At 50.8% G+C, this 16,143-nt stretch overlaps 1 protein-coding gene across 3 annotated transcripts; it reads left to right on the top strand.

Annotated features, from left to right (window-relative positions):
• The first annotated feature begins 1,305 nt into the window (after window positions 1-1,305).
• Window positions 1,306-12,827, top strand: Zscan21 (zinc finger and SCAN domain containing 21). 3 transcript variants are annotated; one of them, XM_090324268.1, is made up of 4 exons: window positions 1,306-1,358; window positions 3,195-3,689; window positions 3,941-4,115; window positions 11,603-12,827. In XM_090324268.1, exons 2-4 carry the CDS (start codon window positions 3,291-3,293, stop codon window positions 12,430-12,432), a joined length of 1,404 nt encoding a protein of 467 aa, XP_090180394.1. In that variant the 5' UTR covers window positions 1,306-1,358; window positions 3,195-3,290; the 3' UTR covers window positions 12,433-12,827. The 3 variants fall into 3 exon arrangements, with proteins under 3 accessions (XP_090180394.1, XP_090180395.1, XP_090180393.1); XM_090324269.1 differs by lacking the exon at window positions 1,306-1,358 and adding an exon at window positions 1,840-2,016; XM_090324267.1 differs by lacking the exon at window positions 1,306-1,358 and having other exon boundaries at window positions 2,452-3,689.
• Window positions 12,828-16,143: the final 3,316 nt, after the last annotated feature.

Raw genomic sequence — 16,143 nt, forward strand, 5'->3', positions numbered from 1 at the left:
TGGGACATGGGGCTTGCCTCATGGGTAAGGTGGTAGCCTTGAGCTGTAGAACTCAGGGACAATGCCCAGGCCCAGAGTTCAAGCCCCACAACCAGTGAAGGGGGCTGGAGGGGGGGGGATATCTAGAGAGCTGTAAAAGATATCCCAAGGACATGTTCCAGCTTTGGAGAGACTGATGAGACTCCACTGTGATAAGAAGCCCTAAGAGGAAGGGAGGAAGTCTAGTGAGGATGGGGGTGGGGGAGTCAGTGAGGACACAGGAGGTAGAGCAGCCAAGTTGAGTGTGGAGGAGGAGAGGGATACCAACTCACAGTAGCAGATTGGGGAGAGGGTTAAACTAGACAGAGCCTGGGAGTGGGAGGGCAAGTTAAGCAGAAAGATCCTGAAGAGAGGGGTCCCCTAGATAGACAGGAAATCTTGTAGCAAATGTACAGCCAGCGGCAGTAAGGGCAGGGGTCCAGCAGTGGCCTTCCTTTCCCAGGTGTGGGGGGGGGGCGGGCAGGCAGAAGGCCGCATAGCCGTAGGAGAAACAGAGGCGATCCAGAGACTCCAGACCCCTCTCCCCGGCCGAGTCACGGCACCACGGTAGTTCAAGAGAAGAGGGAGAGAACTCCAGCAGCCCAAGACGGAGTCCGGCAGAGAAAGCCGGGGTGACCTCAGAGGAAGGGGAAAGACCTTAGTCTGGATGACCTCCCACCGCCCTCCAGGCTTGCCAGTTGCCTAGGTTACAGGTGCTGGGTGGGGTCTTCTAGAGTAGGGGGGGGAAGAGAGTCAGGGGAAGGGGCCATCGCCCCACCCCCCGTGGACCTAACACTATACACAGGAGATACTCTATATAACTGTACATGGAGAGTATACATGGTATATATGCTGTTCTATACTACAGATCTCATCTATAATATATATAACTATGTTATATGCTGTTATCTATTGTATACTAAAGTATGTATTCACTTCACATAATATATTTGTAATAGAATATAAAATACATCTATATAGTTGTGTGTTGGGGGTCCTGGCGCTGTCCCTGAGCTCTTCAGCGCAAGGGCAGGGCAAGCCCCACTTCCCTGGCGATGACAGTCTCGGGTCCTTTGTGTCCGGGCTGGCTGTGAACCTCGATCCTCAGCGCTCAGCCTCCTGAGTAGCCAGGCTGACGGGCGGGGCCGCCCTCCCGCCTCGATGCCCCTCCGCGCCGACCCAGCGGCCGAGACCTCCCGCCTTCCTAGAGCGGCCGCGGCGCCCGTCCAGTCCGGGCGGGGCGGGGCGGGGCGGGGCGGGGCGGGGCGGTGACGCACTTCCGGCTGCGCCGCCCCGCGGTGCTTGCAGCGGTCTCCGAGCGCCCGCGGCTCTGAGTCACGGTGAGCCTGCCGGTCCCCGGTTAGCGGAGCGGGCGGAGGAGGGAGCTCGGGCCCCGGAGGTTCGGGGCGGGGAGCGTGGGCTTGGCCGCCGGGGCCTGCAGGGCCCCCCGCCCCCTTACGAGGCCGGGTCTGGAAGGCCGAGAGGCGGCCCGGCCGTGGCGGCGTCGGCCCCTGCGGGAGCCTCCTCCACCCGCGGGGCGGTAACGAACGCCGCCTGGCCGCCTCCGTGACCCCGGCAGTCCTCCCGGCCGGGCGTGGCGGGGTTGCGTGTGGCATCCCCGGGGGCCGGGGAGGCGCTGGGGACCGGAGGAGGCCGAGGCGGCGGACCGGGTCGCGAAAACAAAATAGAAACAAAAGGCCCGGGGGGCGGGGCGGCGGGGCGGGGCGGGGCGGGGCCGCGAGCCGGCGGCCGCCGCGGCCGACTGGAGGCGAGCGAGAGAGCGATTCGGAGCGGGCTGCAGCCCCTGCCCTCCCCATCCCAGCAGATCTGAGCTGAGAGCCAAACCTCGGCCTAGCCCCGGGCCCCGGCATCGCGGTGACCCTGGAGGCCGAGCTCTGAAGGATTGTGTTGGAAGCCAGCGTGAGCAGGAAAAAGACCACGAGACTCACGTATCCAATTAATCACCAAAAAGCCAGTCGTGGAGATACGGCTCAAGTGGTAAAGCCCTTAGCCTTGCTTGAGCACAAAAGGTCAGGGACGGCGCCCTGGACCTGACCCGAGATAAAGCCCCACCACCGAACAACCACAGAAAATAAGTCCGGTTACTGGCACAAAAATGATAAACTAGTAAAAGCAAGAAGGGCTAGGAGATGTGACTTAAATGGCAGAACACTTACCTAACAAGCATAAGGTCCTGAGTTCAAACCCACAAAAACTTGAATATACGCTAGTTAAAATGTAAATCAACTGAAGCCCCAAATCGTATTGCTGATTATACTCTGTGTGTGTAGTACTAGGACCAAGGAAGAGCCTGGTGCCAGTGGCTCGTTCCTGTAATCCTAGACACAGGAGCCTGAGATCTGAGAATCACAGTTCAAAGCCAGCCACGTCAGAAAAATCCTTGAGAAGCTCTCTCCCTTTTTTTTTTTTTTTTTCCTTTTCCCAGTCCTGGAGCTTGAACTCAGAGCTTGGGCACTGACCTTGGCTTTCTCAGGGCTAATGCTCTACCACTTGAGCCATAGTGCTACTTCTGGCTTTTTCTGTATATGTGGTACTGAGGGCTTTGTGCTAGGCAGGCACTCTATCACTAGGCTACACTCAGCCCCTTGAGACTCTATCTTCAACAAACTACTTAGAAACAGTGGGAAGTGGCACTTTGGTTCAAGTAGTAAAACTATATACCCTTGAGTAAAAGAAGCTGTGGGACAGTGCCTAAGCCCAGAGTTCAAAACCCAGGACCAGCCAAAAGAAAAAAAAAAAAAAAGGAAGATCTTTTGTTTGGTCCTCTATCACTTGAGCCACGCCTCCATGCTGGCATTGTACTGGCTAATGAGAAAGAGTTCTGTGGGCTTGCTTACTTGGCTTGACACCTTACCCTTTGAGCCATGACTACAATTCTGGCTTTTTGTTGATTAATTGGAGATAGTCTTAGGTTTGTCTTCCTGGGATGATTTTGAACCTCTGTTCTTACATCTTAGTGTCCTGAGTAGCTAGGATTATAGACATAACCCACCAGTGGTCAGCTTACTTTTTTTTTTTTTTGTCAGAATTATTTTTAGGTGGTAGTTTTATGGGGGCTAAAGATTCCACAGTTGAGTATGCTAAAAGGTATGGCTATAAAGACCAAAACCCACATTTTCCATTTTGGTAATATTATGACAACCGTATTTTCATAGGTTTAATGTGTGTGGCCCTAAGAACCAGAACCCTAAAGGAACCAGTCCTTTTGTTCCTCAGAGCCCACCTTAGAGAAGTGTGTCCTAGAGTCTGTGATGACCAAGGTGGTGGGCATGGCCACGTTTCTGGGCCCCAGGCTGGCTCAGGAGCATGCGGGGCCTATGGCTATTAAAGTGGAGGAGGAGGAGGAAGACAAAAGGAGGTGCCGTCCTGGCCTGGAGATGTTCCGCCAGCGCTTCAGGCAGTTTGGGTACCATGACACCCCAGGGCCCCGCGAGGCGCTGAGCCAGCTCAGGGTGCTCTGCTGTGAGTGGCTGAGGCCTGAAATCCACACCAAGGAGCAGATCCTGGAGCTGCTGGTGCTGGAGCAGTTCCTGACCATCCTGCCCCGGGAGCTGCGGGCCTGGGTGCAGGAGCACTGCCCGGAGAGTGCAGAAGAGGCTGTCACTCTCCTGGAAGACCTGGAGCGGGAGCTGGACGAACCAGGACTACAGGTCGGCAGGGGGCACTCTTGCCAATGGGTTGGGGGCAGCAATGTGGGCTTGGCCAGTCAGTAAGGCTAGCTGCATGGAAGCTTCTAGAGTCAGACCATGTTTCCCTTCATCCTGTACCACCTTTAGTCCCAGAATCCAGTGGAATGGGTGAATTTTTTCCCCTTTCCTAGAGGTTCTCCATAGCCCTTCTTAGATTTTTTCATCTTGTTCTTAAACTGCGCACAAACTCAGCCATTTCTTACTGTCTCTAGATCTCAACCTCTCCAAGTGAACAAAAGCAGATGTCACCTTCAGGAACGGCAGAGGAGTCCCCAAGCAGGGAACAGTCCGGGGACAGCAGTCCCAAATACGATTCTTGGGGGCCTCTGTATATCCAGGAGACTGGTGAGGAGCAGGTTTTCACTCAAGATTCAAAAAAGAGTCAAGGTAAGGGCCATCTCTTAGTTCTTAGTGCCACTGCTTTTGGGACATGTTCAAAGATGGTGGGCTCTCCATCTCTTTAACTGCTTCAGTGTTTTATGTTTTTATTTTTTGTGCGGGTCATGGGGCTTGAACTCTGGGCCTGGGTGCTGTCCATGAGCTCTTCAGCTCAAGGCTACCACCTTACCCCTTGAGCCACAGCCCCACTTCCCCTTTTCTAGAGGTTAATTGGAGATAAGAGTCTTTACCTTCTTTGGTGCCTGGGCTGATTTTGAACTGTGATCCTCAGATCTCAGCCCCCTGAGTAGCTAGGATTACAGGTGTGAGCCACAGCACCCGGCTTAAAACAGTGTTCTTAAAAAATAATGTGTGGGGGGCCGGGAGTTTGGTCTAGTGGTAGAGTGCTTGCCTAGCATGCACGAAGACTTGGGTTCGATTCCTTGGAACCGCATACATAGAAAAAAGCTGAAAATGTTGCTGAGGCTCAAGTGGTAGAGTTCTAGCCTTAAGAAAGTCCAAGGACAGTGCTCAGGCCCTGAGATCAAGCCCAGGACTGGCAAAAAAATAAATTAAAAAAAAAATAATAATGTGTGGGATGGCCGGGAGTTTGGCCTAGTAGTAGAGTGCTTGCCTATAGCATACATCAAGACCTAGGTTCCATTCCTTGGTATCTCATACACAGAAAAAGCCGGAAGTGGTGCTGTGGCTCAAGTGGTAGACCCCTAACTGCCCCGGCCCACGGGGTTCAGTCAACTGAGACCCAAGAGGGAACCATACCTAAATGAGTGGGACAGACAAACACAAAGAAATGAGACCAGACAGTGTTCTGATCAAGGTCTGTTTACTGAAAGTCAGAGGGGGTTTATATAGGGCTCGAAAGCAGGGGCTAGCGCAGTGGAATTTTTAATTTGCAAGAATCTCATTATAAGCAAGAAAAAAGGGGGTTTGCAGAAATCTCATTATAAGCAGGAAATGGGGCTTGGGAAGACAGGACATGGGGCAAGTCGACCTGTCGAGATAACACTTCAAACATTTCTTAACATAAATCAGAACAGTCTATAAATCAACTGTCAAGATAACAGTCCAGATGTTTCTTAACACAGCAGAGCAGCTTAAAGCTGTTTGCTAAGCCTATCATATTAAAAGTCCTAGGCAACAAGTTAAGACCCAGAGGCAGTCTCCAACAAATCCCCCTTTTTGTTTTTATAAATGACCTCATATGGCGTCATTGGTGATGATAGGCATTAATCTGAGAGGGGAGACAGAGGCACTGATCCTTCATGCACTTTGGAGGTGGAACAAGGGGAGCGAACTGTTGGTTGGCAGTCGTGTCCCTTATTTAAAGCCTCGGGTGTCATTTTGAGAAGGAGGGGGTTGTCAGGGGAAACGGTCCTGTACTCACAAGGCCGCGATCCATGATGATGTGACACCAACCCCTATGCTATCGCGTGTGTCTCAAGGGGTCCCACATGCTAGCTTTACTAGCCCCTTTGCACTAGCAGTGCACCTCTTAAGCAGATGCCTTCACCCAGAGGGTGTGCGCCATGTGGGACTAAGGCGTAGTCTCCATAGGAGAGCCATATGGCACATCCGGGTCTTTAAGAGCCAGTTGGTGGTAATGGATTTGTATGGGTTTTGCTGTCAGGGTATCTACCTGCTGCCTTATGAATGAAACAAGCCTATTAACAATACATGGACCAACCATAGCAATTAGTAATAAGGCAAGCAAGGGTCCTAGCAGGGGCAAGAGATAAGGTAAGAGTCCATTGAGCCCACTCCAGAGGGGGTTATCAGCCAGCTCTTTTCGCCTTCTTTCCAAATCTTCCTGAAGATTTTTTATTTTGTCCCGGACGATGCCAGACTTGTTTGCGTAGAAGCAACATCGTTCCTGTAGAGCCAAACAGATACCTCCCTTTTCTGCAGTTAACAGATCTAACCCTCTCCTGTTCTGAAGTACTACCTCTGCCAAGGAATCTAGCTGGTCCTGTAAATCTCGGACAGTACTGGATAATGCTTGTACATCTCCAATTCCCATCACCAAGAGTTTTTCCAGGCCTCTCAGGAAACAGTTGCGCGGTGGTGGTGGAATCAGGCAGGGCAGAATATGTGGCAGCAGCTTCATCTCTCAGGAACTCCAATGGAATGTCACACCTCCTGCTGGATTGCCTGCAAATTTCTGCACAAACTGGTTAAAGAAGCTTAACCTAAGGCCTGACTTCGGTGAATTCTCCCAATGATTCCCTGGTCCCTTTATCTAAAGGGGATTGATGGGCGGAGATTCAGCTTCTGTAACTTCTTCAAGCTGACTCAGGGGCTTTGTCTCTGTACTTGACCAGGGACCTTAAAAAGTTTAGCCTAGGGCCGGGAGTTTGGCCTAGTGGTTAAAGTGCTTGCCTAGCATGCATGAAGACCCAGGTTCGATTCCTCTGTACCACATACATAGAAAAAAGCCAGAAGTGGTGCTGAGGCTCAAGTGGTAGAGCTCTAGCCTTGAGAAAGTCCAAGGACAGGGCTCAGGCCCTGAGCTCAAGCCCAGGACTGGCAAAAATAAAATAATTAATTAATTAAAAAAAAATAGGTTAGCTTACTTAGCACCATTTGCAAAGGCATTTTCTTGATTGTCTGGGGAACTTAATCCCTGCAACTCTTAACTATGCTTCAGTTGCCAGATCTAAACAGATAGTAAGGACACAAGCCTCAGATCCACGAACTGTCCTGAATTTGTGGCTGGTGTCAAATCAAACTTACTCAGTTAGAACTTTAAACTGCCACTTTCACAGATGATTGACAAGTTCCTGCCCAGTTATGAAAGGCATGGGCATTAGTAAGGCATGCTCACAAACTATTCTATGACCTCCCGGCTCTGATTAATTTGGAATGGCCAAGCACGAGTGACTCTAGGATCTGACACCATCTCTGCCATCCAAGCAGAGGCTTTCTGCATCTGGATGCTTTATTGCTTTTGTCCCAGTAGTGTCTCTCCACAAAGGGATGAACATCCCATTGGCACTTCACTCTGTTGATTGCTGGACTTGAACTCGTTCGTTTTCCGGAAGTTTGTGTCAAGAGAGCTTTGCCAGTTTTACTCTTGCAGGTGAGAACCAGGTTCAAAACAAAACTTTTTGCAAGGCAACTTAGCTGGAATTTATTTTTCCAGGGCTTGTTACAACTGTAGACACGCGGGGGCGGCCATACCAGGCCCAGAAATAAATAACAAAGACATATACACACATAAAAATCACAAGGATCCATATTTAGAACTGGTACCAATTTTAAAGACAAAACTGGACAAGGAAAAATATGTAACACGAACAAGACAGAGAAGCAGAGACTTTTAAGTAACTCCTAAACTTTTTATGGCATGCCTGGCCTTAAACTACCAGAGTGACGGAAAGAGATTTCCATCCCCTGGTAGCTGGCAGACAGAGGCCATCCTAACCTACCTACAAAAGGCTCTGAAACAGAATCAAACATTGACATATAACAAGAAAATTGGACTTAATCAGATACACTTAACACAAAAACATGAGCTCAGATGAATGTTTTCACCAAACAGCTGTTTTTAGATTTAGACATGTCTTGCTGGTGGGACTCTCAGGCATGCCCTGTTATCCACAAGAAACTCAGAAGGGGGGTCAAGGCGTCTCTTGACCACCTACGCCTTAGAGAGCATGCTGCGTCCAGCCTTCTTTTCTCTCTGTTTTAGGACCACAGTGCACTTTCTTAAAAACAAAACACAGACATACAGGGGGTCGGCCGATTTCTACGTACCTCCGGAGGCCTTTGCTTTTCACCTGGGAATCTTTTACAAAAAAGGTTGTTAAAGGAAAACCACTGTTTCTAGGAAAAAGCAATCTTTTTATCTCAATAGCGTAAATATACAAATTATTAGGAATTGGTGAAAGACTTGGGAGCCTTGGTTGGGTGGTTCCCATGAGCATATTTACTGCGGGGAGATCGTGAAGAAACCTGTATTTGAAACTTGTATCTGCCTGATCTTTATTAATTTTAGTAGCCCCAATTGTTTTTCCGGCCAATAGGCCACTGCTCCCCATGCGCTTAGACTGTGGCCCCTAGACTTGGGGGAGCAGTTCTATGCCATTTTTTTTTTTTTATAACTAATGGAGTCATCATGGAATGTCACAACATCCGTATCTTGTCTCTCCCTGGGCGTGCCAATTGCTAAGATGCTGCTAGGCCAGCTACACCCAGGAGCTGGGAACTGCCTAGAAACTGCCTGAGAGGCAGGCAGATTGTAGCTCCTCAGGGACAGGGTGTGGAGACAGTCCTGCTGTAAGCTTGCGGAGGGAGGAGGGGTCAGAGTCTCCTCGCAGAATATCCTTCTCATTTCAAATGTAATAGGGGTCTAGAAGGGGTAATGGCCTGGACCTAATAGGCATCGGAGGAGCTGAAATTAGAGGATTCTCTAGATTTTGAGAAGCTGGGGTTATTGGTATTTAGGGATAGTAAAACCAATTGAGCAATTCTCTGTCCTAGATAAATGGAGACAGGGCCGTCCTGTGCAGAAGCCACGATTTTTATTTCCCCTGTGTAATCATTATCAGTTATGCCGGGTGAAATACTAAGTCCCTGAATAACTGAGCTGCCTCTTCCTAAAACAAGGCCAAATACATTTGGCGGCAGGGTCCCAAATACTCCAGTGGATAGGAGCTGGGTTCCCGCTTCAGGAGTTCCAGGAAAGATATTGACCTCGGCTGAGAACTGCTTTTGCTAGGTTTCCCAATCATTAATTGTGAGATATTGTGAGCATAAGGTTTCTAACAGAGACACAGTAAAGGGGGCATTCCGCCCGTAGGAGGAAACAGCGCTCTTCATTTCTTTAATTTGTTTAAATTTAAAAGGCCGGTAATAATTTGGAGCTTTGATGATTACTCGGAGGTCTCTCCCTCCCTTTTCTTCTGACTCCTCCTCACTCTGACTATCAGATTGCCCTATTTGATCTTCTTGAGGGGAATAGTTCCCTGATTCCTCTCCATTCTGTTCCGGGATTCCTGGTTCCTCATTTTGGGTATTGCCACCCTGGGGTAGTTTATCTTGAGACCTAGTGACTGGAAAGGCAAGTAAGGGAGGGGCCTGCTGTTTTACACGAGATTTGTATGGGTTCTTTAAGGGCCTAACTTTTAACTGGGAGGAGACATCTAAATCAAGCTGACGCAAGGCCTGCAATAAATTAGCTTGATCTTTTTTGGCGTTAAACAGGTGTTTCTTCCGTTAACTGTTGTACTGCTCGTTGGGTGGTGTCAAGGAAAGTCTGAGAGGGTGGAGTTAATTCAGTACTGACAGGACCAAGGAACGGAGGCGCAGAGGCATAGGGAGGGGGGCGGTAGCCACCATATCGGTGGCTCTTAGGTAGCAGCGGCTTCCTCTAGGGAAGTCTGGTCCTCTGGGGGAGCTGTTAAACTTGTTAAAACAGGATAAAGGGATTTTTTATGGGAAGTAGGGTTTCTATCACAGGCGTGGGAATAGCAACTGAGGGACGGGGGATGGGGGACGGGTAGCAGCAGCTATCGGTTTAACATCAGGAGTAGTTTTAATATCGGGGGTATGCGGCCTCGACGACTCAATGCTTTTGCAAAAATCTTCTCCATCTTTTATGACCTGTGAAGCCTCAGGCTGAACACGCCTCCTCTCAAGAACTTCTCTCACTAATTTCCAATAAGTGAAAGCAGTTACAGGGACTTTCTCTGGTCCAAACATCTTATAATAATCCTGCAAACAGTCCCCTACACGCTTCCACCGGGCCTCATCGATAGTGCCCTCCTGAGGGAGCCCCGGGCATATATCTCCTAGGAGAACAAAAAATTGGGTGAGATCCTTTTTCTTAACCCTCAATCCTTGTGTTTTGAATGAAGCTTTTAAGCCTTGAACAAACAACTCTTGCTTACTTACTAAGTTTCTGTCCCATTTCGTCGAATTTCTCCTACCTTGGCAGCGGACGCAGGCAGGTACTCCTCGTCCTCTGAATTTGGGGTGGCTTGACTGGGCAGTCCTTCTCAGTGGCGACGCTTTAGGTTGGGGTTCCCGGGCCTCGAGCCCCACGTTGGGTGACAGTCTGCCCCGGCCCGCGGGGTTCAGTCAACTGAGACCCGAGAGGGAACCATACCTAAATGAGTGGGACAGACAAACAGTGTTCTGATCAAGGTCTGTTTACTGAAAGTCAGAGGGGGTTTATGTAGGGCTCTAAAGCAGGGGCTAGCGCAGTGTAATTTTTAATTTTCAAGAATCTCATTATAAGCAGGAAAAAAGGGGGTTTGCAGAAATCTCATTATAAGCAGGAAACGGGGCTTGGGAAGACAGGACATGGGGCAAGTTGACCTGTCGAGATAACACTTCAAACATTTCTTAACATAAATCAGAATAGTCTATAAATCAACTGTCAAGATAACAGTCCAGATGTTTCTTAACACAGCAGAGCAGCTTAAAGCTATTTGCTAAGCCTATCATATTAAAAGTCCTAGGCAACAAGTTAAGAGACCCAGAGGCCGTCTCCAACACCTAACCTGAGAAAGCCCAAGGACTGTTCAGACCCTGAGTTCAAGCCCCAGGACTGGCCAAAAAAAAAAAAGAGGTACCTGTGTCTTATATCTATAATCCTCACTACTTAGAAGACTGAGATCTGAGGATTATAGTTTATGGTTCCAAGCCAGCCCAGATAGGAAAGTCTGGGAAACAAACCTATTTAAAATAGCAAAAGTTCATAAGGGGCTTAAGTGGTAGAATGCTAGCCTTGAACCTAAAAGCTTAAGGACAGCGCTCAGTCCCTGAGTTCCAGACGCAGGACTGGCACAAAAAGAAAGATTTCAACTTCTTCCCCAGAATGGTTTAAATGTTAGCCTTTCCCGTTACTTCCTCCCACAACGTGAGGCCCGTGGCTCAGCAGGGGCTCGAGGGGTGCCTCATTAGGGAGAATGGAAGAGAGCTCTGGCGGGGCTCTGATCAATCACTGGCAGCCAGAGAGAAGGGGTGATCCCGGAAGCCCCTGTTAGCTAAGGAAGGAAGGAGACAGTTGGGTGAGGCGAGAGCGTGTGGGTGCTCAGGTCTGATCCTGTGTATCATCACACAGAGAGCGTGTCCGCCCGTGTGCGCGTGCGTGCGTGCGGTGCTGGGCGTTGACCCTGAGGTCTTGAGCGTGTCAGGCGAATGTGGCTGCAGCTGAGGCCTGCTCTGGTTGCTTTCACATCTGGTTCTGGGGGATATGGCTTTGATACGGGGTTTGTGAGTTTGCAGCTTGGCCTCTTGTGGCTTCCATCCTATTGCATCTGTTCTTGCCTTGTGTGACTGCCGGTCCTGGAGCTTGAACTGACGGCCTGCACAGAACCTGAGCTTGATGATTCAGTGATTTCTCTATAGCCATGCTGGATTCCCCCATATTTCACCACCCTTCGGAGTCAGTCTGCCTTGGCCGGCGGTCCTGTTCCTTGCTCAGGATGAGACCACACACGTGACACACCTCACTCTGCTCCCTGTTCCAGGTTGCAAATCGAACCCCAAGAATGAGGAGTCAGCAGATGAGCAGAAAACTTGGGAAGAAGATGGACTCACAGGGGATTTCATCCCTATGATTATTGCCAACAAGTGTGAGGCCAGGGCAGAGAGGCAGTGGGTGAACCCGGAAAGGGGAAGAGGAGCAAAAGCCCCCCCTCACCATGCAGGGTCCAAGAAAGGGGCGGAGTCGGCCTCTCCTAAGCCGGCCCCTGGGGTGCGGCGGTACATCTGCGCTGAGTGCGGCAAGGCCTTCAGCAATAGCTCCAACCTGACGAAGCACCGCAGGACGCACACCGGGGAGAAGCCGTACGTGTGCACCAAGTGCGGCAAGGCCTTCAGCCACAGCTCCAACCTGACCCTGCACTACAGAACGCACTTGGTGGACCGGCCCTATGACTGTAAGTGTGGGAAAGCCTTCGGGCAGAGCGCAGACCTCATGAAACACCAGAGGATGCACACGGAGGAGGTGCCCTATCAGTGCAAAGATTGTGGCAAGGCCTTCAGCGGCAAAGGCAGCCTCATCCGCCACTACCGAATCCACACGGGCGAGAAGCCGTATCAGTGCAACGAGTGCGGGAAGAGCTTCAGTCAGCACGCAGGCCTCAGCTCGCACCAGCGCCTGCACACGGGCGAGAAGCCCTACAAGTGCAACGAGTGCGGGAAGGCCTTCAACCACAGCTCCAACTTCAACAAGCACCACCGGATCCACACCGGGGAGAAGCCTTACTGGTGCGGCCACTGCGGCAAGAGCTTCTGCAGCAAGTCCAACCTCTCCAAGCACCAGAAGGTCCACTCCGGGGAGGGGCAGGCGCTCTAGCTGCCCGGAGCCTCGTTTCTTGTGTTTTTGTAAGTTTTAGAAAGCTAATACTAGAGAAGCCCTGTAACCCAGTAACAACTCTGGTGATAGATTTTGTGCCACTTGGTGGCAAGGACTGCCTGGGAGCTTGTGCTCTGTGGTGGCGGCTTCAGCAGGAGGCCTGCAGGGCTCTGTGGCCTCCATGGCCAGCCTGCCCCGACGCCCCCGCCTGCGTGCCCCAGGCCCCAGCTGGCCTTGCCGGCCTCTGCCTCTGTAGTTGAAGTCTGATGTGAATCAAGCTTAAGGAGAAAACTTAAACTGTTCCAATGTTGTATATACCACAAGTGTATTTGTACAGACTTGAGCCACACTAAAGACAGTTTATTGCATTCAGAATAAACATAACACATAGGTCATGTCTCGGGACCATTATTGTGAAGAGTGGTGTGCTGGTGACTGAATGTTCTGTTCTTAGAGATGGGGACACAGCTGCTACGGACTGCTCTCTATTCCTGCACGTGTTGGGGCCTTCCAGGTGGCTGTGGTAGGTGGGATGGCTTGCTTTCCCTATACACCAGTGCACTCTTGCCCATGAGGCTGTCAGCTCTGTGTGGGTTTCAGTTGTATGTGCCAAAGCCTGGGAAAATTGGCACCATCCAATTTCCAGAAGTTAATGACACATTAGCCCAGTTTCCCAAGACTGGGACCTCTCGCCTGCTTTCTCCTTCTGGACAGCACGCTTTTACTCTGCTTTCTGCATTAATAAACCCACTGCTGCTATTCCTCCTGCAAGACCCACGTCCCATGACAGGCACAGATATTAGGCATTTTGCAAAAATTATCTCAACAATCACAACCCTGTAAATGTTAAATTGCCAGGCCAGGAGTGTGGCTTCGTGGTAGAGTGCCTGCCTAGCATGCACAAAGCCCTGGGTTCAATTCCTCAGTACCACATACACAGAATAGTGCTTTGGCTCAAGTGGTAGAGTGCTAGCCTTGAGAAAGCCCAAGGACAGTGCCCAGTCCCTGAGTTCAAGCCCCAGGACTGGCACACACACACACACAAATTAAACTACCCTAAAAAAATAGTCTATTAAACAAAGTGGCAGACAGCAGGTAGCTTCTCCTTGTAGTCCTGGTCAGGCCACTGGGGGACGGGGAGGCAGAGGGACCCATTCCCCTGCACAGACCACCACCTGCCCAGCCCTTCCCGGGGTCTGGGGCAGTGCTGATAGGAATTGCCCAAATTTGCAAAACAAGCCCTTGCTAAGAATTCCCACTGGCAACCAGTTCCACTTTCCCCCAGCCCTTAAAGCCCTGCAGCAACCTCTCTGGTGGTGGTGGGGGGGAGGGGTGTTGGCTGCTGGGAGCTTACCCCAATAAACTTCCTTCTACTTGCCTTACTTATCCCCGCATGCTCTTTGTTCTGGGGGCCAGTTGAGTGAATAATGGAATAACGAGAGCACTCATGGCACGAATGCATCTAGATGATGGTGGAGGTTGGGATCTTGGAATGCCAGGCAAGGCTGTCTCTGTGGGCTCCTTTATCCCTGAAAACCACAGGAATTTCCCCTCCTGCCAAATTGGAGTGTTTTGCTAATTGGAAACCTGGAAAGCAAGGCAGGAAACAGGTTGGAAATGATTGGGTAGTACAGAAGGAGTTTCCTCCTGAGGGTGCTTCAGGTGCAAGCAGGACGAAGCCAGTTCAGCCACTGCAGGCCTGTGTGAAACCCTACACCAGTAGAACAGTGCCGGCTTTTTCTGGGAAAGGATGTGGCTCGTTGCCTTCTGAAAAATACCTAATCATACCCGGCATCTTACAAGTGAGAGTCACACAGAGCAAAGCAGATTGAGATCGAGTACCAACTCAAACCAAGTTTGACAAGTATAGCTACAGAGCTTTTCGGTAGGGGCGAGCTGGAAAACTTCTAGCATCTCCGTAGAATAATATTGGTATTACAAATAATACTGCAATACTAAAAACTGGAACAAATTAAAACAATGACTTGTGTACCCCATTTCAATTTCTCACCTAAAACCTTACAAGTTTTCGCTACCTGGGGAGCTGGAATCTGAGGACTGTAGATTGTAGTCAGCCTTAGCAGGGAAAGTCTGAGATTCTTTGATAAACCAGAGGTTTATGAGCCAGGGGTGGCTCATGTCTGTCATCCTAGATAACCAGAAGGCTGAGACTCTAGAAAAGAGGGAAGTGGGGCTCGGCTCCAGGGTAGGGTGATGGCCTTTGAGCTGAAGAGCTCGGGGACAGCGCCCAGGCCCGGAGTTCAAGCCCCATGATCCACGAAAGAAAGAAAGAAAGAGAAAGAAGGAATCCTGCGGCCCCAGGGCCACGTGTGCGTCACTGAGTTCGGCTTCCCTGGCTTCCCTGGCTTCCCTCCCTTCTCCTCGCCCGACCCGAGGACCACCAAGTCGTCCAGACCTCCCAGGTCCTAGAGGGGCCCGCGGGGGCCGGAAGTCCACGGCCCTCCCGGAAGTGGGCGGGGCCGGAGGCCGGCGCCCCCGCTGCCTCTTGAGCGGCAGGAGCTTTCGTGTTCCCCCGTGGAGTGGTGAGGACTCGGACCCGGGGCTTCGTGCTGGCTAGGCACCCACGGCACCACTGAGCCTCCTTCCCAGACCCGGCACTTGTGGGCTCTGTTAAAGGATTCGATTAGCAAAGGGCCCTGAGCACCCGCTGCTGTATCGTGTGCTGCCAGCGGGGGCTGACCGGCGGGCTCCACCGTGTGCATGCATGCATGCATGCATGCTAGCTGTTAAACGGCAGCGGGGCACCGCTGGCTCAGGCCTGCAACCCTAACTACTCAGGAGGCTGAGATCTGAGGATCTTGGTTCAAGGCCAGCCCAGGCACTAAAGTCCGTGGAGACTCTGATCTCCAATTAACTGCCAGAAACCTGGAGGTGACACTGGCTCAAGCCTTGAGCTGGAGACCAAAAAGAACAGTATGCCTCTGCAGTGCCTCGGGCCTCAGGGGAGGTGGAGATGGAGAGCTTGGCTGGAGCCTAGGCCAGGCGAAAGGTTCAAGACTCAACTAGCACTCACAATGTGGTGGGACGTGTCTGACAGGCCTTGAAGCAACATGGGGAAGGAAGGTGAGAGGAAGGCAGCCAGGCTGCCTCAAAAGTAACTAATGGAGGGCAGGGGATGCCGGTTAGTGGTAGAGTGCTTGCCTACCACGCAGGAAGCAGTGGGTCTGATTCCTCAGTACCACATAAGCAGAAAAAGCTGGAAGTGGCGCTGTGGCACAAGTGAGCAAAAAGCAGCTCAGGGACAGTGCCCATGCCCTGAGTTCAAACTCCAGGACTGGCAAAAAGAAAAAAGAAAACCTAACAATGGGGACTAGAAAAGAAACTGTATTTGCCAAGACTTGAAGTAGTTAAAACTCAGTTCAGTGACCAGAACGGGGACTTACCCAGCTGGCCTTCCAGTACACTAGTGGCTCATGCATGCAATCCAGGCTACTTGGGGAAAGGTGAGTTCCAGACTCAACCAAAAAAATCTGAATTGGTACCCAACTGCATTCAAGTATTTTTTCTTGTCTTTCCTACTCTATCGTACAGAATGCCTATTTGCTACCACAAACTCCTAAATGTGATTTGGAAGTGAGTACAACTAGGTAGATAAGGGCCGGGAATGTGGCCTAGTGGTAGAGTGCTTGCTTAGCATACACGACTACCCAGGTTCGATTCCTTGGTACCACATACATAGAAAAAAAAAGC

The sequence above is a fragment of the Megascapheus bottae genome, chromosome 34 (genome assembly GCF_031878675.1).
Source record: "Megascapheus bottae isolate mThoBot1 chromosome 34, mThoBot2.hap1, whole genome shotgun sequence".
Lineage (NCBI taxonomy): Eukaryota > Metazoa > Chordata > Mammalia > Rodentia > Geomyidae > Megascapheus > Megascapheus bottae.

What these genes read in the sequence shown, in the direction of transcription:
- Zscan21 (XM_090324268.1), top strand. Translation starts at nt 3,291, where the DNA reads ATGACCAAGGTGGTGGGCATGGCCACGTTTCTGGGCCCCAGGCTGGCT. An exon ending in TGGACGAACCAGGACTACAG is followed by an intron (nt 3,690 to 3,940) that starts GTCGGCAGGGGG and finishes TACTGTCTCTAG; the next exon opens with ATCTCAACCTCTCCAAGTGA. An exon ending in AGATTCAAAAAAGAGTCAAG is followed by an intron (nt 4,116 to 11,602) that starts GTAAGGGCCATC and finishes TCCCTGTTCCAG; the next exon opens with GTTGCAAATCGAACCCCAAG.